At 51.2% G+C, this 24212-nt stretch overlaps 1 protein-coding gene across 1 annotated transcript; it reads left to right on the top strand.

Moving 5' to 3' along the window:
• The first annotated feature begins 2443 nt into the window (after positions 1-2443).
• Positions 2444-23276, top strand: TGFB3 (transforming growth factor beta 3). The gene is made up of 7 exons (XM_065403801.1): positions 2444-2927; positions 14679-14842; positions 15683-15812; positions 17373-17480; positions 18508-18679; positions 19536-19689; positions 23118-23276. The coding sequence occupies exons 1-7, from the start codon at positions 2444-2446 to the stop codon at positions 23274-23276; spliced, it is 1371 nt and encodes a 456-aa protein (XP_065259873.1).
• The last annotated feature ends 936 nt before the right edge of the window (positions 23277-24212 follow it).

The following is a 24212-nucleotide window of genomic DNA, read 5'->3' on the forward strand; positions in this document are numbered from 1 at the left end:
TGTCCTTGTGTTCAGAAACCCGAGATCTAGACATGAAAAGTGCTATAGAAGAGCTAAGAATAGAGAGGAAGGATGGTCCTGTGGGCAAGGTGCTAGTCTGGGATTTGGGAGACTCGGGCAAATGCCCTGCTGTGCCACAAACTTCCTGTGTGATTTAGGACAAGTCACTTAGGTACGTCTACACTGCAAAAAAACAACAACCCCATAACCAAAAAACAAAACAAAACAAAAAACCCTGCAGCAGTGAGGCTCAGAGTCCAGGTCAACTGACTTGGGGTTGTGGGGGCTGGTGGTATGGGGCTAAAAATAGCAGTGTAGAGATTGCTGCTTGGACTGGAGCCTGGGCTCTGAAACCTGAGGAGAGGCGGAGGGTCTCAAAGCCAGGACTCCAGCTCCAGTGGAAATGTCCACCCTGCTATTTTTAGCTCCATAGTGCAAACCCAAGTCAGTTGACCAGGGCCCTGAGACTCGCTGCTGTGGGGATTATTTTGCAGTGTAAACATACCCAAAGGCTCTCTGTGCTTCAGTTCCCCTTCCGGAAAATGGAGATAATGGTACTTCCCTACTTCACAGGATAAATACATAAAAGATTGTGAGGTGCTCAGACACTATGGTGAGAGGGGCCATGTAGGCATGTAGAATAGATAGCACCTCTACTTGTCCAGGCCTTCTGAATCTAGGTCATAAGATTTGATCCAGCCTACCCAGTCAGGAACCATATCTGACAGCCCCCCTTCCCCATTGCCTGGATCCTCCTCTTACCTCCCGCCTCTCTCAGAGCCTGCTGCCCTCTCCTGGATCCACCTCCCTTCCTATTTGCCATTACCCGCCCAGCTCTGTCATCCCTCACCTCCACCACCACCCGTCCCTCGTGTCCCTTCCCTTCCCCCGTTGTATCCCAGCCCTACAGCAACTCCAGCAATTGCTCACATGGAAAAAAGCACATCAGCAAAGTATGTCATGTATTTTTAGCTTCTTTTAACGCAATTTAGCAGCTGGAAATCGGCGGAGGCGCCAGCACCAAGTCACCCGCCAGCTCTCTGCGGACCACCAGCGAGGGCTGCGAGGAACCCAGTCTGGGAACGGCGGGGGTGAGCGGGTTGCGTAGGAGCCGCTCCACCGGCATGTGCTCCCCACCAGAGAGCGCTATTGGCCTTCCCGAAACCCCCGCCCAGCCCCGGGAACGCGTGCCGAGCTTGTCCGCGAAGCTGCCCCTGACCACGATTAAAGCAGTGCGGGGCCCAGGGGCGCTGGCCCCCCACGCCGGGCAGCAGGGACTTCTTGTTACAGGCCCAGGAATGTGGCAACGTCCCATTTCGGGATCTGCCAGCCCGGCTTGGGCGGTGGCTTCCCTCCCTCCCTGCAGGGTCACCCTAGGGAATGAGAAGGGAGGGCCAGGCACAAGGGTGGCGCCGCTCCGCTGCCACTCCCCGCCACACCCCTGCTCACCGGAGCAGCGGGAACAACGCGATCAGGGGCTGGGGAGGAAGAAGTGGGAGCTGGCAGGAGAAGGGGAGCGAGCGGGACTGTGCGGAGGGGAGAATGTGTCTGGGGGCAAAACAGCGACGCCCCCCAAGGCAGGGTGGGAAACAGGCCCCACGCCAGACAGCCCGGAGAGCAGGGGAGCCCGCCGCGTCCTTCCTGCGCGCTCTGCTTCCCCCGCGCCTGTGGAACGCATTAACGCCGGCTTGAAGCTGAAGGCTGGGCTGGCAGGTCCCTCCCCCTCCCTTCTGCAGGCCCGCAGACGTCATGGGAGGGAGGTATAAAATTTCAGCCGAGAGGAATAGAGAGTCAGTGTGTGTGAGGGAGCGAGGGGGGGGGCCGGGGCCGGAGAGGGCGAGAGAAAGGGACGCGGCGAGCACAGGGCTCCGGCTGCGCGCTGGGGGATACTGCCAGCAGAGTCCCTAGGAGAGGGGCGAGGCAGGGCTGCCCCAGGCTCCTACCTGGATCCCCGCGGAGAGGGATGTGCAGCCCGGCCGTCGCTTAATTGCGCCCAGCCCCGAGTCAGCAGCCAATGGAGCCAAGCGGCGGCGAATGACACCCCCCCCCCCCCCGCCGAGGGGATGTGAGCTAAGGGGAGCGCGTGGATGGTGCATGCCCGCAACAAGTGCCGAGCCCGCGCCTGCCCGGCCCCGGGGGGTGCCCTGTCCTGCCTGCCTGACACGTGCGCCGCAGGTCGCTGGTCCAGGGGATCTGCCTCTGGAGCTGCCAGGCTGCCCCGCGGCACAGTTGAGCTTCAGCGTCGCTGCTGTTGTTCCTGGCAGTGCGCTTTGTGCGGAGGCCCCCTCCCCTGCCCTGGTCTGCCTGGAGCCCTGGCTCAGCGAGTCCTGCTTGGACACATGGAGAAGGATCCCGGCTCGCCGAGGCACAGAGCCTGTTTCTCCTTCCTAAGTGTTGCCAGCGCTTCCTGGAAGTCCTGAATCGATCACAGCGCAGTGAGTTCATGCACCTTCTTGCCAAGCCTCAGTCTACAGGATCTGGGGAGGCTGCACCGAAAGCCCTGCCTGGTCTCCCTAGCCCACTTTCGCTTCCTCTGGGGTCTCTCTCCGTTGTGGCCCCCTCTTTACTCTCGCACATGAAGATGCACTTGCAACGGGCTCTGGTGGTCCTCTGCCTGCTGAGCTTTGCCACCGTCAGCCTCTCGCTCTCCTCTTGCACCACCCTAGACCTTGATCACATCAAGAAGAAGAGGGTGGAGGCCATTAGGGGACAGATCCTGAGCAAATTGAGGCTCACGAGCCCTCCCGAGATGGTGGGACCAGCTCATGTGCCCTACCAGATCCTGGCCCTGTATAACAGCACCCGGGAGCTGCTGGAGGAGATGGAGGAGGAGAAGGAGGAGAGCTGCGCCCAGGACAGTCTCGAGTCTGCATACTACGCCAAGGAGATCCACAAATTTGACATGATCCAGGGTCTCCCCGAGCACAGTAAGTTCCCTGTCATCCTCTGCTCCTGTGCTTGGCTTTCAGGGCATCAACCTGGGAGGGATCTAAGGATGGGCAGGAGGCACACACTGCATGAAGCTGAGAGGCAAGGCTGCCTACGGGCTTCCTAGGCATGGGAGGAAAAGGGCAGGGGGAGTAAGGGGAAGAAGGAAAGGACACCCAAGCCTTCGGGTTGGGACAGAGGAATGGGAACGCAGGAAGAATACTCAGGACTTCCATCAGGAAGGGACAAAGTTTCCTGGTGGGGGCATTCACAGACCCTGATGGTCATTCCAAGCTAGGAGGCAGATTTCTGGACAATTGTGGCCACGTCTGCTTTGGCATGAATCACCTCTAGAAAAGAGAAGTGGTGATCATAGCAAACTCCTTTTTGTTGCTTTTTTCAGGTGATTGAGCCACACCACCTTGGCTGTAAAGTGTGTGCTTGACAATGCATAGGTGTGGGTTTGTATGCATGTACATGGTCATGCAGATGTCTGTACAACGGTGAATGTTTGGGCACAGACCTATTTGTGTGTGTGTGTACACACTATATGATACATTGTCAGTCTGCATCTGCATATATGTTATATCTATGGGTGCACACGTGCATTTGTGCAAGTAGGTATGAGTACCACCAGTGTGTGTGTCTGAGATAGGTATCTACATTTCTTACTGGTGAGATAAGAGTACTTGTGTGTTTCAGGCCTGTGTGAGGATGGAGTGACATATGAGATGTCTGTTTCTGTGTCTTGCAGTATACCTGAGTGGGTGTGAGATGTGCGCATCTTTGTGTGTGTTTGTACATGCTTGGGAAGAGTCAATGCGTTGGAATGTGCAGGGTTTCTCTGCGTGTGTATTTGCTCATATGGGGAAGTTGAGATCCGTATGTTTTTGCATGTCTTTGAACATATATGTTCAGTGAATGTGACTCATGTGTTTACAACAAAGATTTTCAAAGCGCAGTACGAGGGAAGGAAGTTTGGCTAATGCTGAGAGACTGCACAGACAGAAACCCTCAGTCTGAGGGCAGATAGAATTCTGGGAACAGCCTCGTGCCCCCTTCCTACCACTAGGTGTCCTCTTGGGCTCTGAAATTACTGCTTATTGGGATAGGGGGCAGGAAGTGTGTGTATTGCGGGACTGCAGAAAGTCAATGGACAGAGGGGGGGGCCGTGTTCCAGAAAGAGTGTGTAGGGGAGCTTGGAGAGAAGCAGTGTGTGTGCATGGGGAACGGGACAAGACGGGGTCTGAAAAAAACAAAGATTAATTTTTAAAACACGATTTATTATCTTTTTTTTTAAAAAGGCCAAGTGCTAGCTGGAGAGCAGCCCCGCAGCAGGTGGAGGAGTTCGAGCATTGGCAACAGGGCAGGCAAGGGATGGGCTTTTCAGTGTCTTGGGATAACATCAGCCCAGACTCTAGCCAGGGAATAGCAAGCCCAGCCAATGTCTGAAGCCCTGAGAAGAAGAGGGGAAGCGAGGAGAGAGACAAACAAGAGAGTAGAGGAGAAAGAAGAAAGGGAAGGAAAAAGATGGGGGGGGGGGGGGGAAGAGGAGGAAAAAGTTTGAGGCTTGTAGGCTGAATTTACCCCCAAGGACTAGTAGCAGAAATCTAAGAGTGTCTTGCATGTGGACAACAGAGTCCCAGGCATCAGGCCAAATTAATCTGTGGCAAAACTCTGCTGACTTCAATGGTTACAGCAGTGATGGATTTGACCCATTCACTCTGTGCAGAGTGTGGTCAGATGCAGAGAAGACAGAGATACGGGTGCTGAGGAAGGCAGACAGACATGGAGGAGATGCTGAGGAGACAGAAAGCAGGTGCTGAGGAGAGACCGAAACTGAGGAGATGTAACTGCTGAGGAGATTCAGCCACTGAGGGGAGACAGAGGAGATGCTGAGGAAATTCAGATATTCAGGACACACAGATAATAAGACACTGCATACATGCATAGGAGACCCAGATGTTGAGGAAATGCTGAGCAGATGCAGACACTGAGGGGATGCTGAGGAGACAGATAATGAACAGAGGATCACATAGATGCTGAGTAGGTGCAGAGCAGACACCAAAGTAGAAGCTGAGGAGATGCAGATGCAGAGGAGATCCCAATGGGACACAGACACCAAGGAGACACTGAAAAACAGATGTTGAGCAAGTGCAGAGCAGACATTGAGCAGACACAGATGCAGACAGTAACCAGATTCAGGTGCAGATACAGAGACCTAGAGACTGAGCAGACACAATCCTCAGCAGACTGCAGATTCGGAAGCTGAGCGGATGTAGGCACTGAGCAATCCATTCAGTCAGTGCTGGCGATTCCCCAGTTCTGGAAGACATTGGAGGACATGCCGTCATGTCACAATGCAGGCTGTTCCCTGATGCTGTAGTATTGCATTGGGGATGCTGTTTTCGTGCCAGAGGTTCCTGGCACTGTTGTACTGGAGGAGCTGTGTCTCAGTGGTGGCAGTTTCAGATTGCAGTCATACTGCCAGATTTACGTTACTCTTAACATGATGAAGTGGAATAAGGGATACAATGGGGTAATGCAACTAGTTTTATTTAATCTCTAGCAGACTGTATGCCATATGGTTATATGATTAGCTATCTTCTCAGGAGACACCAGGACTTAAGGAGCAGGGAAGACTGCAAGGCAGGAAGAAGGGCTGTTAGCCACTTATTACAATATTTATATCTTACTAGAATAACATTAATGGTGCTCTGCAAACACGTCGGTAGGCCAGGTCCCTACCCTGAGCTGCTTACAGTCAAAAATCAGATAGACACACTATAGACAATATGGTTTGGGCATGAAAATGGTGTCAGATAGCACCACAGTGGAGCACAGCAGGGTAAGGTGAGGTGAAAGAAGAGGGTTTGGATGCTATCTCTAGAGGGGTAGAAGGAGGATGGTTGATACCAGGAAAGAAGGAGCCTGTTCAAATGCAGGAGCAATGTGAGAAAAGATAATAGGAGTGTGACAGTGCGGGACTCACCCCTGCGGTGCCTCCTGCTGGTCATCTCAGGGAATTAGCTCTGCCAGTCTTGGAGCGCCCTCTACGGGCCGGCGTCTCGCTGCCACTGGCCCCTGTGTCCCTCCCAGGACCCAGTGCCCCTTGTCTTTGGGGTGCTGCCCCCTGGCAATACCCCCCCAGTCTCAGGATCTCCCCACCCAGGGGAACCCCCAACCCTCTATCCCCACCTTGCCTCAGTCGTGGGCTACTGCCAGTCACCATCTAGCCCCCACTCACTGGGGCAGACTGCAGTGTAAAAGCCACTCATCATAGGCAAGGGGGGTTTGGACCTGCTGCCTCTGCCTACCCATGGGCTGCCCCCTGCAACCCCAATATCTATTTGGCCTTCCACTAGGCCACAGCCTGGGGGGTTTCCAGGCCGGCGCACCCCAGTTCCCTTGGCCTTCCCCCAGCCCTGCTCCACTCCAGGTACCTTCTCTCAGCTCCCTGCAGCCAGGTCCCTCCCTGTCAAAGCTAGAGAGAGTCAATCTAGCCTTCTGGCCCACTGCCCTCTTATAGGGCCAGCTGTGGCCTGATTGGGGCGTGGCCCCAGCTGTGGCTGCTTCCCCCAATCAGCCTAGCTTTTCCTTCCCTGCCACAGCCCTCTCCCTGGGCTGTTTTAAGCCTTTTAAGGCAGGAGCGGGTGACCACCCCGCTACAAGGAGGCTGCAGGCTGGCATTTGAAGTGCATTGGCACACCTTGGCAGGGGGAAAGCAGGAATGGAAGAGCAGGGGGTGGTGCAGGCCAGGACTGAGGTGCACTAGAAGGGGTGAAGGGGAAAGTTGCCACATTCTTGGGCCACTATCTGCCAGACTCTTTTTAATCACAGAATCATAGAAATGTAGGGCTGGAAGGGACCTCAAGAGGTTATCAAGTCCAGTCCCCTGTGCTGGGGAAGGACCAAGTCAACCTAGACCATCCCTGACAGGTGTTTGTCCAACCTGTTCTTAAAAACCTCCAATGAGGGGGATTCTACAACCTCCCGCAGAAGCCTATTCCAGAGTTTAACTACTACTATCTAACCTAAATCTCCCTTGATTCAGATTAAGTGCATTACTTTTTGTCCTATCTTCAGTGGACATGGAGAACAATTGATCCCCCTCCTATTTATAACAGCCCTTAACCTATTTGCAGGCTGTTATCTCCCCCCCCCCCCCCGGTCTTCTTTTCTCAAGACTAAACATGTCCAGTTCTTTCAACCTTTCCTCATAGGTCAGGTTTTCTAAACCTCTTATAATTTTTGTTGCTCTCCTCGGGACACTCTCCAGTTGTCTGTATCTTTCCTAAAGAGTGGCACCCAGAATTGGACACAGAACTCCAGCTGAGGCAGTGCCAAGTAGAGCGGGACAATTACCTCCCGTGTCTTACATACAACACGCCTGTTAATAGGCTTTTTCACAACTGTATCACATTGTTGACTCATATTCAATTTGAGATACACTCCCAGATCCTTTTCAGCAGTACAAGCATCTAGCCAGTTATGCCCATTTTATAGCTGTGCATTTAATTTTTCCTTCCTAAGTGTGGTACTTATTTTTATTGCATTTAAACTTGTTGATTTCAGATCAATTCTCCAATTTGTCAAGGCTGTTTTGAATTCTAATCCTGTCCTCCAAAGTGCTTGCAACCCCACCCAACTTGGTGTCACCTGCATATTTTATAAGCAGACTCTCCACTCCATCATCCAAGTCATTCATGAAAATATTGAATAGTACCAGACCCAGGACTGACCCCTGTGGGACTCCGCTAGATTTGTTCTCCCAGTCTGATAGTGAACCATTGATAACCGCTCTTTGAGTACAGTCTTTCAACCAGTTGTGCACCCACCTTATAGTCATTTTATCTGGACCACATTTCCCTAGTTTGCTTATGAGTGTGTCATGTGGGAGTGTATCAAAAGACTTATTAAAATCAAGATATCTCATGTCTACTGGTTCCCCACATCCACTAGGCCAGTAAACCTGTCAAAGGAAATTAGATGTCTGGCATGATTTGATGACAAATCCATGCTGGCTATTCCTTGAAACCCTATTATCCTGTAGGTGCCTATAAATTGATTAATCATTTATTCCGGCATTCTTCCAGGTATTAAAGTCAGGCTGACAGGTCTATAATTCCCTGGGTCCTCTTTGTTCCCCCTTTCACTATGTTTGCCTTTTTCCAGTCCTCTGGGATCTCACCCATCCTCCAGGAGTTCTCAAAGATAATTGCTAACGGTTCTGAGATTGCTTCAGCTAGTTCCTTAAGTACCTTAGGTTGAATTTCATCATGCCCTGCCCACTTTAATACATCTAATTTATCTAAATATTCTTTAACCTGTGCTTTCCCTATTTCTTAACATATTTCCCCCCCTTGTTGTTAATATTAATTGTGTTAAGTACTTGGTCACCTTTAACCTTTTTAGTGAAGACTGAAGCAAAATAGACATAAACACCTCAGCCCTCTTGATGTCATCAGTTATTAGCCTTCCTTCCCCTTTAAACAGAGGACCTACACTTTCCTTAGTCTTTTTCTTGCTCCTATTGCATTCAGAAAGCCTCTTCTTATTTCCTTTTATGTCCCTTGCTAGGTGTAACTCATTTTGTGCCTTAGCCTTTCTGATTTTTCTCCATACATGCTTGTGCTATTCTTTTGTACTCCTCCTTAGCAATCCATCCATGTTTTCACTTTTTGTAGGATTCCTTTTTGATTTTCAGGTCATAAAAGAGCTCCTGATGGATCCATATTGGCCTCTTACTATTCTTCCTATCTTTCCTTTGAATCAGGATAGTTTGCTGTTGTGCAATCACTAATACATTCCAAGAACTTATTGGAAATGTTGTGTTTTGCCATACTACTCTTCCAACAGATGTCTGGATAGTTAAAGTCCCCCATCACTACCAGGTGTCTTATTCTGCTAGTCTCTTATTTTGATTAGCACTAAAATTATTTAACCTTCCCCATCCAGATCCAGAATGCCCAGCTCATGACTGAACACTGGGTTTAAAGTGCTATTTGAACTGAATTCCTGGGACTGGCCAGTGTCTGTCCCGGGGAGAGACATCTTGGGAACTGAGCTGCCACGGGAGACATTGTGTCAAATTCAGTCCTGGTTTAAGCAGCCACATCCCCACTGAAGTCAGTGGAGTTTAATCCACTTACACCAGGGTTGAATTTGGCCCTACGTCTTCAAAAGTGGCTAATGTTCAACTGTCCCCTGACTCTGTCATTCTCAGGTGGTGATCTTAGAGCAAGTTCTGAGCCATAAGCCAGGCTTACTCCAGTGATCTTAGGGGCTGATACAGACAAGTCTCGCACATGTACACATACCCATGCTCAAAACTTCCCTAACGCCAAACCTTCAGCTGAACAACTCTCTGGCTTGGAGACCTCATCCTTCTCCAGGACACCAACTTGACAGTGAGGAAAGCTGAGGAGGGAGCTTGCAGCAGGGCGAACCTGGTCATGTTGGAAAAGCAGGCTTCTGGCCCTATCCATGATCAGAGCTGTTCAGTCACTTGAGGGAATGCTCTTTCTGCTGTGCTACCCAGGGCACTAGCTCACAGCAGGGGAAGGTGGCCATTGCTCAAGGAAGGTCTCACTTCCCTAGAGAGCAGAGGGTTCTGTCCTATGTAATCAGCAAAACCCTCCAAAACACAGGCTGTTTGTATTTGGGCAAACGGCAGCCCCTGTTCCCAGCCTTGCAAGTACATGGGGGAGGAGCTGAATACCATTGGCTTAAGAGTCTCTTAATTTATTTCTAAAGGGACAGTGGTGCCACTACAGTCCTCTCCCCAGCCCTGCCCACTTGTGCCATCCACACCAAGCAGCCTGTAGGGCAGTGGTTTTCAAACTGCGGGTCGCGACCCAGTACTGGGTCACGGAATGTAAGGGCCGTTAAAAGTCCCGTTGGCAGTGCTGCCTGGCTAAGGCAGGCTGGTCCCTACCTGTTCTGACACCGCATTGCGCCTCGGAAGGGGCCAGCAGCAGGTCCAGCTCCTAGGTGGGGGGGGGGGGGAGCACGGGGCTCTGCGCACTGCCCCTGCCCCCTGCCCCAAGCACTTGCTTGCCTCCACCTAGGAGCCGGACCTGCTGCTGGCTGCTTCCGGGGCGCAACATGATCCACGGTGCCAGGACAGGCAGGAAGACTGCCTTAGCACCCCCGCTGTGCCACTGACCGGGAGCGGCCCGAGGTAAGCCCATGCCCCAACCCTGCACCCCAATTTCCTGCCCCAGCCCTGAGCCCCCCCAAACCGAGCCCCTTCCTGCACCCCAAACCCCTCATCCCTGGCCTCACCCCAGAACCTCCACCCCCAGCCCAGAGCCCTAACCCCCTCCCACACCCCAACCCCCTGCCCCAGCCCAGAGCCCCTCCTACACCCCAAGCCCCTCATCCCCAGCTCTGTTGGGTCACGGGCATCAACCATTTTCTTCAACTGGGTCACCAGAAAAAGTTTGAAAACCACTGCAGTAGGGAGCCCCAAACCACTGTTATCCCATTGTCAGAGCCCAGCCCGCACTCAGAGCCATATGCCACAATTAATAAGGGGCAAGTGTGAGTCGCCCATTTCTCACATCCAAGGCAAGCAGCCTATTCTGAAGACCAGAAGAGAGAGACAACCAGAGAGACCAATAGTTACCTGGGGAAAGTAGGAGAGACAGATGTTGGAGGCATGAAGCCTTCTGTGTTTTCCTTCACATACATAGTTGGCTGGATTCAGCGTGTAGGCTACCTGTATCTGCCCTGCACTGTACTGCACAGATGGGATTTCAAGGGGACGGTCACAGGGAATATGGGGTGAGGGAGCAGCAGCCAAAGATAATCAAATATCCTGCTGCCACACTCCCAACTCCTGGGTGTGTCTGGAGGCTCTGCTATATTAGAGTGGGGGTGGTGAGAGAGGTGAGATTCATTAAAGAAGAGAAGGATGCCATTGTCTCTCCAAAGCACATAAATCTGGAGACAAAAACCTACAAGAACCAACCTTAAAAGAATAATCAGAATAATCCCCTCCTGCCCATCCAAGTCCCTCTACTCCAGGAATCCAGGGTCTCCTGAGATTGAGGTGACTCAGACCTAGCTACGTTTTGAGTGCTGACTGGATGGTTTCAGAGAGAAGGACTCATATCTGCCAGCGAGTGACCTTGCTTGGCCTCATGTCACAAAACAGAGGCCATCTTGGGAGACGGGTGCAGTTATATCAAACACACTGGGTCCTTTGGCCAACTGTCCCTCCACGTCCAAAGCCCTCAACTGCAGGAGACCCACAAGTCTCAATCCTCTCCCTCATATTATTCAACATCTATATGAGCCATTGGCGGAGCTGGTGAGACAACATGGGCAGAAGTGCCTTCAGACAATACCCAGATCCACCTCTCCTTTGTATCAAACAAACAGCACCATCTCCCAGCTCATTTAGAGCCTTCCTGAAATTAGCGCTTGGATAAGAGCAGCTGGCTAATAGTGACTCAGGCAAAGCTGAGGTTACATTGGTTGGAAGAAGGAAGCACTTTGAAGAACTTGCCTTCTGTATCACATCCTCTACTATCGAAGGCATCTGCTTTCAGATTGTTGAGTCAGCCCACAGCCCTGAGCCCTTTTGGGCTTCTTGGAGCTACTGGACACCCAAATACGTAATAGTGGCAAAAAATGCTCCATTGAGTGATGAATGGCCATCAGTGTGCACTCCACACTATCAGACACAGACCTGGCCACAGACCATATCCATGCATTCATGATCTCCAGGCTCAGTTACTGCAACTCACGTGATCCACAAATGAAGCACCAGACTCTGGAACAGGTGTAGCTGGTTCCAAAACGCCTGTCTGCTTAGGTAGATCCCTGCGCTGGTGTCCGATCAAGCCCAGAATCCAGTTTGAAGTCTCTGTCCTGATATTCAAACTCCCTCTCCGCACCTCTGGTGGTACTGGCTCTAACTTCCTGAGAGGTCGATCACCTCTTCCTCTGAGACCAGGACCTCTAGTGACCGCTCCATCCCACCAGATCAATGAAACAGGCAACCAATGGGCAAGGCTAATGAGTGTTGGAGACAGAGATTTCATGGGAGTTGGGCCCTGACTACCACAAGAGACAAGACTGAGCACGGACCTGACTGCATTCAGAATGAAACACAGAACTCATCAGCTTAGCTTTCTCTCAACAAAGCCTTTTTTGTACAGCACACTCATAGTAAACGGAAACACCTATAAACACGCTATTTCTCTTACATGCTGAAAAGAAAAGAGAGATTATTTCTACCAGTAAATACTTGGGAAGTGCTCAGATAACATGGTGACGAGGGCTAGAAAGAAAGATTAGACAGACAGAAAGAAGAGGATGTGATGATGATAGGAGAGGGATAAGGTATAAAAACAATAGCCTTTCTCTAGTACTTTTTAGCCAAGGATCTCAGGGTCTGTTATACACATTAATTAAATAAGCCTTAACTGCACTGCACATAGGGTAAAGTATGTACATGGATATAGGAAGCACTTCACCCACCACTGACAGGCAGCTACTTCTGGAATGGAAGTGCCACCTGGCTAATAGTGACTAGCAACACTACAAAACAGTTTAGGACAGGAAGTGAAGTGGAAGACAGTATCCACCTGGAACCACAGAGTGGTCCTAGGGGCAGAATGGAATTGCCCAAGTTATGCTTCTTCCAGGAGGATGCCCTAGGACTGTTAACGAGCATATGGGCCAACACCTTGATTTAATGTGTCATTGGAGATACAGCACCTTTCTGTGGAGTGATACTAAGAACTCATGGTTTGCTACAAGAACCTACCTGCTCATTTCCACAGCATGGCTCAGCATGTCTTTTGTCTGCTGCTGAGTTGCGGGTATGAACAGTCCTGTCTGCTGTTGCTGTAAGGATCTGAGCCGTATCTGCGATAATCACCCATTATGCACCAAGCATCAGTCTCCTGGATGAGAACAATGCATCAGATAAATCCTGTTTGACGGGGAAGTTGTTCCAACCATGGTCCCAAAGAAGCCAATGGCAAAACTCCCAAGCAAGTTCAATGGGAGCAGCATTTTGTCTTACACCTTGGCTTGGCTGGAAAGCCAGAGCATTCAGGGGGTGAATCCCCATGAACTCTTGCACTTCTGCTCTCTGAGTCTGGGTGTAAATCAAGAGAAGGGCCTTTGTCTTCACTGGAGTGACTATGGATTAAACCAATGGCATGCTGAGCAGAATTTGGCCCTGGGAACTTATGGTGGGAGCTTATGTCCATTTGTGGATAGGTTTGTCATCTCTCCAAGGTGCTGGTTTGACACTAGCCCCTCTCTTCAGAGCCTGCTGACCTGTTTCCTTTGGAAGCTGACGGTGCTGTGAAGAGAAGTGTCTGAGACCACGGTGTTATTTCAGGATTAACAGGGCCTCCTGTCTGTTCGTCACATGCTGGGACTGTAGCAGGAACATGGGATAGTTCTTTTCTTAAGACCAACACAAATGTCACCTCAAATGACACAATAGAGCAGTGCTTAGGGCCCCACTGAGGGCCCATTCACTATGCTGGGTCTGCAGCATGTGAGAAGCTGCACGCTCTATGCAGCTAGCAGTAAACCAGCATATGGGGGCAGAGAGGAGCAGGGACTGAAGAGGTCAGGGTGATGCTGGTTTTAGAGGTGGAAGTTATGAGGGCTGTTCTGTACCCAGGATGAAGGTGAAGCATGAGTTCAGTGAGCTGCACTCCCCAGGTATGGCTGGGCAGTTCTGTAAGCCTAGGGCACAAGAGGACTCAGGGCAGAGGAAAGGGGAGGGGGAGAACAGAGGCAGTAGAATATGTTAGGTGAGGTGAGGCTCATTCTGTGGGGCCTCTCTTCTGTCTCATACCACATCCATTCTCCAGGCCCCTCCCCTCCCTTCCTGTTGGGTATCTGGGGTCTGAATACTTTCTCCCAGCAGGCTGCCCCATTCTGTTATTTCCAGTCCATTTGTCTACTCTCTCTAGGTCCCTTGGGATTATTTCTCTGACCTTGCTGGTGTCTGCAGCTAGTATCAGATGTCAGTCCTTCATCCAGTCCATCAATGAAGATTACCTTAATGCCAAACCCTACAGTACCCACTAGACAACACCCCCAAAGTCCCCTCCTTGCCTCATGCTTTGTGGCCTCTGGCCAGTTTTCATTCCAGGAGACAGCGCCATATCCAAATAGTTTTTTTCTAAGGAGAATTTTGTGAAACTAAGATTCAAAGACAACTAGACCAGGTCCTGTGCTCAGAAATGGTGATGTAAATCCAGAGGTACTCACTTGCCTTTAGTGGGGTGGGACTCATGTACATGAAGCCTTGTCTACTCCAGAAAAATGTTGTTCAACTCCCCTGGTGGCAGCAACAGTGAGAGCGTTAGTGCAGATAAGGATTGCATGGCCACTGGCATTTTAAACCTGTGTTGATTATATCTGCCCTGAGCTGGGTTAGATGACGTGAAATAAAAAATGCTGGTGACTGGTCTACCTGGGGCCCTCTATTGCTGTGGCTGGTTAAGCTGAAACAATGGTAGCATCATTGGGAAAATTTTGCAGAAAAATCCCTGGTTTAGAACAGGTTTGGGTGGAGAATTTGCCCCCATCTGTTTTCTTCAGCCAGGACAGTCAGATTGCAGTGTAAACGTGGCAGAAGTTTGAATGGAAGACTGTGTTCAGAATGCCCCTTGCCAATCCACTGCTGCTCACTGGGTTAGCTGTCTGTTCTGCCCAGGCCCTCCTACTCTGGCCCTTGGGTCTCAGCCTCCCTCTCTGTCTCCTAGATGAGTTGGGCATCTGCCCCAAGAGCATCACCTCCAACGTGTTCCGCTTCAACGTGTCCTCAGCAGAGAAGAACAGCACCAGTCTGTTCCGGGCTGAGTTCCGGGTGCTGCGAGTGCCCAACCCGAGCTCCAAACGCAGCGAGCAGCGCATCGAGCTCTTCCAGGTGAGTGGCTCTACCCCACCTCCATGCACTAGGGGGCAGCTTGGCTGCAGCTCTCAGGGCTAAACAGAACTAGGGTGTGCAAAGGCAGGGGGGCAGGAAGGGGCTAAAACCCTCTTAATTCCCCCAGCAGAGGCAGTCACCTCAGCCTGACCTTTTCAGGTCCTTCTCTCCCCTGGGACTTTGCTGTCTCTTTTCCTGCTCACTCATTCTCAGATACCATGGGTATCCTGGCATGGGGCCCTTTCCTAGAGGTTCCCATCTGCTGCAGTATTCCAGTGTTCCATGCCTCTCTGGAGTTACACCCCTATTTATTGTACTTACATGGCCCCCATCACCACAGCATCTGAGAACTTCACAATTTTTAATGAATTTATCCTCACAAGACTCCTGTGAGGCAGGTAAGTGCTATTATCCTCATTTTACAGATGGAACTGAGGCACAGAGCGACTAAGGGGCATGCCCAAGGTCACACAGGATGTTGGTGAGAGCAGGAATTGAACCCAGCTCTCCTACAGCCCAGGCTAGCACTCCTTCAACCCTCCCCTGCCACTGGGACACAGCAGGAGAAGGTCTGGCCAGTCCTCTAAGAGCAGGATGCTTTGTAAAGGCCCCATGCTAATGCTCCAGTTTGTGCCTAGAGAGTGGGTATCACTCTCACCTGTGACAGAGTATTCCTGAAGGAAAGATGGGGCCATTCCCAGTCTGTCCCTCCCTGGCACACTCCTCCTGGATTAGTTCATAACAAACCTAACCCTGGTGGGGAAACAGAGAATGTGTGGTGCCTCTGCTCCCCAGCCACGCTGCACTGGCTGATTCCCTTTGTGTCTCCTCCCAACACAGATCCTCCGGCCTGACGAACACATAGCAAAGCAGCGGTATCTCAGTGGCAGGAATGTGCAAACAAGGGGCTCCGCAGAGTGGCTGTCCTTCGATGTCACTGAGACTGTGCGTGAGTGGCTCCTGCGCAGAGGTAGGGGTCTTGCTGTCTCAGAGGGGCCTGGGTGGAGGGTCTGGTTCGCTCGGGGAGCCACCAGTCCCATTCCTTCAGATAACGTACAGAGGAAAACCTCATCTCCCTCTAGCAAAGGGTAGTTCTCTCAGTCCGAGGCAGTGAGGTTCCACCAAAAGCAGTTCTGCCCAGTTTGAGACGAGACTACCCACAAGGAGCTGCCCTGCTGTGCCTCCTCCATACTCCTTTAGCTACCTAGCCCTCCCTGGAGTTCCCACTCTCTACAGGACATGATAGCTGCAAGTTTTCCTACTCTTCAAGAGGCTGAGCTCCCTTAGAACTGCAAACAATGTGGTGGGACCAAGAATCCTGATTCTCATGCCAGGTGTAAAGATGAGGGAATACCAGAGGCTTTTAGTCTAATGCATTTGTCTGACACATCTAGCTAGCTAGAGGCCACAGTATTACAGTGTACAAAGGGTTGTGACCGAGAACATATTAATAGTTTTGCCTCTGCTACCATTCAGCAGAGCCAGCAAACAGTTATGGGGTAACTCTCAGTACTCCTCATAGTTGGATCACAGGTACCATGAGTCACAGCTGGATTACCCTCACAGCTGGAACCTGGCTGTCACTGAAAGCTGGAATGCAGGCACTTGGCATGAAGCCAGTCTCGGGAAGGATGAGCCATGAGTTTGTTGGCTCCTCCTATTTTAAAGCAGTCCAACTTCTGTCCTTAATGGCCTGAGTTCAGTGCCTGTATCACACTTAGCTTTGGGCAGTCCTGCTGGCTGATACCGTGCAATGCAAGTGGTCACGATGTGGATGGTGCTTAGATATCAAGGTGACAGGTACCTTAGAAATACCATAGACAGCCAGCCATTTCCATTCATACTAAGACATAGAACAGAAGCTTCTGTAAGAATCTTGTGTCAACAGATTCCTGCTACCATGAGAACCTCTCTTGTGAGCACACAGTATGGCAGGTCTCAGGAAGTTTTTGTTAATATGAAGAAACACATTACCTCAGGAAAATCTGTGTGACTTGGATGGAAAATCAACAAAAACAGGAGGCTGCAGCTGCTGTGCTGATCAGGGCTGGGCAAAATGCTCCCAGTGAAACATTTACTCATGTCAAACTCACTTGCCTTCAGGTCTCTTCCTCCAGCAGTAGATGGAGGCCTGTTAATGGAGCAGTGATGGGGAAGAAAACTGACTTAACATAGACACTTAGGGCCAGATTTGAACACAAAGGGTTCAGCTTCCAATAGCACCCACTGAAGAAAACAAATGCTGTTAGGTGCTGAGTACTTTAGAAAATCTAGCCATAAATGTCCTTCTCCCCTCAGGAGAAGGTTCCTTTTAACAAGGGCATGGCTGTTGGTACAAGTGAAGCCTTCTCATTCTCTTTTTTAAGATGATAGCTGGTCCCCACCTTCCATGTCATCCAGCAGCCCTTGAGCTGAGCCCAGATCCTAGGAGCTATGGGGTTTCTGGCCTCCCTGGGACTCTCTTCATAAGTTGGAGGACAGTTCACATAGCTAGAATGTGTTTCTCATGGGGTCACCTCTTCCTCTGCAGAGTCCAACCTTGGTCTGGAGATCAGCATCCATTGTCCATGTCACACCTTTCAGCCCAATGGGGACATCTTGGAAAACTTTAACGAGGTGCTGGAGGTCAAGTTCAAAGGTGACAAAGGGCAAGGGTTGGGGGAACCTTATGGGAGAGGGGAGCATGGAGCAGCTGCAGAAGAACTGAATCTCCAGCTTGATCTGAATGTTTGAGTATTTTACACCCAGGGAACTCCATGTACATTGTAGTGATTATAGATATGTGCTTGCATGTGGATTGTTTCACTGCATGAATTCTGTGTTTAGATGAGTGTGTGTGCCAGTAAGTGCATGAGTGTATATAATATGTGTGCATGGATGGATGTGTGCAGAAAGGGGTAATTTTGTGTTGTAACCTCTCTCTGGGAAATTTGACTCTGCTGCATTCTCAGATTTCTTGTGAGATCTGTTTTTCACTCTGGGTTCCAGATAGGGTGGCTGAAGCACCAGGAGTTGGACATCCTGCCTGAGGTGGCACAGAGAGACAGTGGCTTGGCTGAGTTAAGAACTAGGAATCTCTTGGCTCTGGGCCCTGGGCTGTAGCCACTAGCCCCCACCAGCTAGATTTCTGAGGCTATTTCTGCAGAGTGCCAGTGATCTGACATTGTTAAACCATTCATCTTTCTGCCTGTCCTGAGACTGAAGCCAAGAGAGAAGGGGACTGATTAACAGCCTGACCAGCAGTTTGCAAATAGTAAAACAAGTGGCCCACAAGCCTCTATTTCAGGCCAGTGGCAACCAAATTCACGCTGGCCAAGTAAGGGTCCAGTTTGGGAGCAGTCTGGGAAGAAGTCCAGGAGTGAATGTAACGGGGAGATTGAGTCCCCTTCTCCCTAGATTAGGAGTGGGAGCAAGCAGGGCTTTGGAGCAGAGCCTGGAGCTGGAGCGTGGAGCAGCTCTGGAGCAGTGGAGCTGCAGGTTTTTGCCTGGAGCTGGAGCGGAGCCGGAGCACAGTTCCAAAGCCCTGGGAGCAAGCATTACACAGTCCTGTCCAGGTCGCTGAAAGATCTTTTGGGGTCTCTCTCCACACCTTCCTTGGTCCATACACTCCCCATTTCTGCTTTGAGGCTAACCCTTTACGGGAGGGTGCCTTTTTCTGTCCTCAGGCATCGACAGTGAGGATGACCATGGGCGTGGGGACTTGGGGCGGCTGAAGAAGCAGAAGGGCCTTCACAACCCCCACCTGATTTTGATGATGTTACCCCCACATCGGCTTGAGAGTCCAGCTCTGGGAGGCTACAGGAAGAAACGAGCTCTAGACACCAATTACTGCTTCCGGTAAGCAAGGACCCCACCTACCCTGACGTTATCCTTCCCCCTCAGTCAAGCAGCAGCAGGATCACCAGTTCTGGGACAAGTACTATAGTTTTTTCTGCCAGGTGGCATGGAAACACCTGGAAGCTTCCAGCCCATTGGAAACTCCTGGGATGAGCAGGGTCCTCTGAGATGTTTGTGAATCAGTGTTCTCCCCAGGGCTCTTTTAAGGGCAGAGCTGTGCTTGGCCATCCCAGGACAAGAGCTCAGTGGTGTTAGTTTCTCCTAGGACTCCAAACACAGATCGGAAAAGCGGCCCCGCTATTGCAGCTGAGCTGCTAGCCAGCCAGTGTGACCTATAGGGACTTGAACTGCCTCCTGTAGGACACATTTGAGCTATCAGTCTGAGCTGGAACTTGCCATGTCATCCAACCAAGGCTGGGGCTTGCTGAACATTGTGTGCCTGCTCTTGGGCATTATGGTTTGTTTCTGATGTTCCACTTCTGCTTTTAAAAGGAATTTTCATATGAATCCAGGCTCTTTCCCTCTCCCTTCCCCACATCTCGATGGGGGTGTCCCCTGGTGGTAGAAGTTGAGCACTGCCATATTTGCAGACTTCCCTCTCTCTTGCTACTCCCAGCTTTGTTTGTTGTAGCCAAGCAGCATGGTCACCCAAAACTCTTTCTCTCCCAGAGGCATTTGCCAGTAGCACCGGGCCTAGTCATGCAGTCAGAGCTGGCACTGGAGATAATAACTCCTTCTGCTCAAAAGACTGTATCCTTCAATGGGGCATGAAGCCATTGAGCCATGTGGGGGAGGGGCAGAAGCTCCCATCTCTCCTATGTCCTTGGATTCACTTTGTGCCAATGTTTTGTGTCAGGAACATGGAGGAGAACTGCTGTGTGCGTCCTCTCTACATCGACTTCCGACAGGACCTGGGTTGGAAATGGGTTCATGAGCCCAAGGGCTACTTCGCCAACTTCTGCTCAGGCCCTTGCCCATACCTCCGCAGCGCAGACACAACCCACAGCACGGTACGACAGGCATTTGATACTGACAGGGGCTTCTAATGGCGGTGGCTGCTTGTGGCTTGCAGCTGTAACCTCCTCGGGGTTGATCTATTTCACTCTCCCAAGTGAAGTAGGGGCAAGCTAGGCCAGTGCCAGGAAACCTCAGGGTGCTGCAGGCAATGGTGGGGGTGGTTCAGGTGGGGGCACTCTTCCTTTGGAGTCAGTACTGAGCTCATGCCCCAGCCCATTGCTCAAGAGCTTTGTGTGGCTGTCTATCAAATGAAATTTTAAACAGCCGTGCTGACCACCTGTGGGCATTAAAGATCCCCGGGTACTTTTTTTTGGCAGCAGCGGGGGTGTGTGTGTAATGGATGGGGTGTTAATCCAAATGCTCGGGTCAAGTTTCAACTCCAGTAATTACATTCTGCTTCCTAAGCTCCTCCTGCAGTTTCCACTGGATATAGAATTCTTCTGCACTTTCTGTTGTAAACTGTCACCGAACACTGCTGGGCACTTGTAAACAGCTGCTGCCTAATACCCCAGTGATGGGTGAAGTGAATGCTCTGCATTCCAGTGGTGGGTGAAGTGATTCTGTGTGTAGATGATCTCTGTGAGCTGAGGGGTGAAAACATTAGGACTATATATTCCCCCCCACTGTGTGTTGTGGAGAGGAGCAAATCCATAAAAAAGCTGTGATAGTTGCATGGAGCAGGAGAAAGTGGTTACATGGGAAATTTCCCTCTCTGCAGAGGCACCTTTCCTCACTGCAGGACACCTGCATGACCCAGGGGCCACCTGGAGAAAGGGCCTAGGGCTGTGGGAGAAGTCCACTAAGCAGGATGATCCACATATAAAATCTGCAGAAGGCTAATGCCTCTAGGTCACTAGTGGATTACCCTTCTAGGTAATCCACTCATGATGACCCTAGGACATGGTCAGTCCTTGACAGGAACATCACCTTGGGACTGGCCAGAGTCCTAAAGGTTAAATATCTACAAGAAAAGGGAGACATGCTGGGGCTGTGTGCATGAAGATGGTGCATACTTAGCGGCAAAGACTCCAGCGCCCTGCTGAGCCTGCAAAGGGAACAAAAGAAATAGGAATGCAGGGGTTGCTCCTGCCTAGGGAGGGGAAATGGCAGCAGGACAGAGAGAAGGCAGAATTGCTCACTAGCTACTTTGCTTCAAGCTTCATTAAAAATGCCACTGGTAACAGGATACTCAATGCAATGATAGCTAAGTGGGTAAGGGAGGGATCTCAAGAAGCAGGTTAAAACTGTTGTGCTGACTTGAGCATATGCACATCAGCAAGGCCTGACTGAGCTAAGGGCTAGCAGCAGTGGGAGTACTGGAACCAAGGAAATGACTAGAGAACAAATGCTGGAAGCAGGGTAAAGAGTGGGTGGGACCAATGGCTCCATGGGGATGGGATCTCCTTCCCAGGGCACAGGAAAAGGGCAAGTGTGTGTAGAGGGGGACACGTTCTGTTAGGCGGCTTTCTGGAAGTCTGTGGGGCTGAATCAGTGTAAATGTAAGGGGAATTTGGGCTGGTTCATATTTTTGAAGGAACAAGGAAAAAGCAGGAAATTAGTGAGCAACAAGATTAATTATAAAACCTTGGTCAGCTGTTAGAACGGTGCTCTAGTCAGGCAGTTTGTCAGCAGTGCCTAGGGGCAAATACTGTGAGATACAGAAGATTCCTCACAAATAATCACTTTGAACCAACTTCACTTCTGTCTCAGGGGGTGTGCAGCATTTCAGGGAGGGGGATGTCCCAGAGGGAAGCTAAAGCAATGGGGATTAGATGGATCTATATAATAAAATAGGATGTTTCCATAGCACTGTACAACCCCAAGGATCACAAGGCACTTAGACCAGGGATGGGCAAACTTTTTGGCCCGAGGGCCACATCTGGGTATGGAAATCGTATGGCAGGCCATGAATGCTTACGAAATTGGGGGTTGGGGTGTGGGAATGGGTGTGGGGTCTCGGATGGGGCCAGAAATGAGGAGTTCAGGGTGTGGGAGGGGACTCCGGGCTGGGGCAGGAGGTTGGGGTGTGGGCTCGGCTGGGCATGCGGGCTCTGGGGTTGGGGGTGCAGAAGGGTTCTCTGGGCTGGGACTGAGGGGTTTGGAAGGTGGGAGAGGGATCAAGGCTGAGGCAGGAGGTTGAGGCACAGGAGGGGGTCAGGGGTGCAGGCTCCAGGCAGCGCTTACCTCAAGCAGCCCCCAGAAGCAGCGGCATGTCACACCTCCAGCTCCTACCCGGAGGCATGGCCAGGCGGCTCTGCATGCTGCCCCATCCGCAGGTGCCACCCCTGCAGCTCCCATTGGCTGTGGTTCCAATGCGAACTGTGGGGGCTGTGCTTGGGGCGGGGGCAGCGTGCGGAGTCCCCTGGCTGCCCCTACACGTAGGAGCCAGAGTGGGGACATGCCGCTGCTTCTGGGAGCCATGCGGAGCCACGACACGCACAGAGCGGGATAAACCCCTGACCCTGCTCCCCGGCTGGAGTGCTAGAGCAGGGCAAGCCCTGGACCCCTCTCCCTGGCGGGAGCTCTAGGGCCAGATTAAAACGTCTGAAGGGCCGGATGTGGCCCCCGGGCCATCTCTGACTTAGACTATGGGCCAAACTTTCCTTTAATTTAAAATAGGGCCACCTCCAGTGCAGTCAATGGGACCGGACTGGGGCAGGTGAGATCAGATTTTCACCTTGTAAATGTAGAAGTCACCCACCACTGAAATGCAGCCACCTTTGAGGAGAAACATGGCAACTGCTATAAAACAGTTACGTGACTAGAGCGTATAATCATCAGTGGTTCAGGGCCAGCTGGGAGGAGGAATCCAGTGGGGTCCCACAGGACTCTGTGCTGGCGCCAATACTATATTGTAATGACTTGGAGGATGGAGTGGAGCGAGCTCATCAGATGGTTCAAAGCTGGGAGGGAATCATGGATACTTGAGAAGGCTGGATTAAATCCAGTACTATCTGGAGAAGTTGGCTGAAATCAACAACACTGATTTTTTCAGCTGCTTTTTATGGAGCTCAGCACAAGATGGACCCAGGCTAGTTACACCCTGCTTTGTTAAAAGAATAAATTTTGACACCATCAGCCATGCCAATGCCCAGCTGAGAAGAGGGGTTAGTTGTTACTCAGGCTGCATTTGCGCTCCATAGACCACTCGCTTTGATTATCAGAGCAAATGGACTTGGCAATAAATAATAAAGGCTCATTCAAGGCTGGGAAGATTAGAAACTTTCAAAGACAGGTCCTATTTTGGGGCAAACCTACTGGAGAGTGTCCCTGCCAGTCAGTCAAGTACTATAGTGTTGAGTGATATAAATGCCTAGAGACCAGCTCTGCTGATCCCACTGGAGTGGAAAAGCATCACATGGTAGCCCCAGTAGCCTCAGGCATCTCCAACCTAGTTCCTACATGTGTTTTGTTTCTGCAGGTGCTGGGCCTGTATTACACGCTGAATCCAGAGGCGTCTGCCTCGCCCTGCTGTGTCCCCCAGGACCTGGAGCCCCTCACCATCCTGTACTATGTTGGGAGGACCCCCAAAGTGGAGCAGCTCTCCAACATGGTGGTGAAATCCTGCAAGTGCAGCTGAAAGGCACCCAGCCTTACCCAAAGCTGAGAGAGAAACTGTTACCACCTACTCTCCGGCTCCCAGAGTAACATGAAGGGAACAAGGGGGCCAGAGACCTGAGCACACTAAGGCCTGGGCTTCTAACCCTGCAGTTCAGGACATATCACCCACTTTGGGGATCCCTTTTGGAACATTTCTCTGTCTTGGTGGCTCCATGTACTTCTCTCTGAGAGTCACTTTGGTGATGTGAAGACCATACTCTTCAGAATGGCTGGACATTTGGTGGGGAAGAGAGGGGCACTGAATGGAGAAACTGCACAGTGTTTGGAGGCAGGGGATAGCTGAGAATGGGAAGCAGGAGAGCGTGATGAGCGTGTTGGAAAGGGGGAAGGGAGGCTGGACAGTCCTTCCTGTTCTGGTTCCAGCTATCCTAGGACCCCAGCCCTCCCTCTGTCCTGAAGAATCAGGATTTCTTTATGAAGGAACAAACAAGTTTTCTTAAAGAAATAAAGTTCACCAAGAAGGGGATCTGAGAGACACACCCAGGCTCTTGCTGCCTCAGAGCTGGGATGCAGGAGTCCCACAACTTTTACTGTATCCTGCAAATCACAAAGGTGCATTCTGTAGCTCCTGAGTACTGAGGTCTAAATCCAAATCACAAGCCCCACATTCAAGCTGCTCAGGATGGGCTGATCTGAGAAGAAAAGGGAAGGGTGTGCTAACTCCATTCACAGAAGGCTTGATGTCTCCATTTCCTTGCCATGCAGCTCCTCTCCCCTCCTGGAGGTCCTGGTAGATGGTTTTTGTGTCAGTGCAGGCACCGTTGCTCCTGTGGGTACCTAGATTTGGACCCATCCAGTCTTGGGTTGTTCCCCCAAAGGACCCTGTGTTTGTTGTGGTGTGTGAGGTGCCTTAGGGAATTCTGCATCGCTCCTGCACAAGGACCTAGCCCAGGTC

This window comes from Emys orbicularis, chromosome 4, assembly GCF_028017835.1.
Source record: "Emys orbicularis isolate rEmyOrb1 chromosome 4, rEmyOrb1.hap1, whole genome shotgun sequence".
NCBI classification, from domain to species: domain Eukaryota; kingdom Metazoa; phylum Chordata; order Testudines; family Emydidae; genus Emys; species Emys orbicularis.

Excerpts from the sequence above, each read along its gene's own strand:
- TGFB3 (XM_065403801.1), top strand. The coding sequence starts at position 2,444 with ATGCACCTTCTTGCCAAGCCTCAGTCTACAGGATCTGGGGAGGCTGCA. Across the intron at positions 14,843-15,682 it reads AGCGCATCGAGCTCTTCCAG|ATCCTCCGGCCTGACGAACA; the intron begins GTGAGTGGCTCT and ends CTCCCAACACAG. Across the intron at positions 15,813-17,372 it reads TGAGTGGCTCCTGCGCAGAG|AGTCCAACCTTGGTCTGGAG; the intron begins GTAGGGGTCTTG and ends CTTCCTCTGCAG.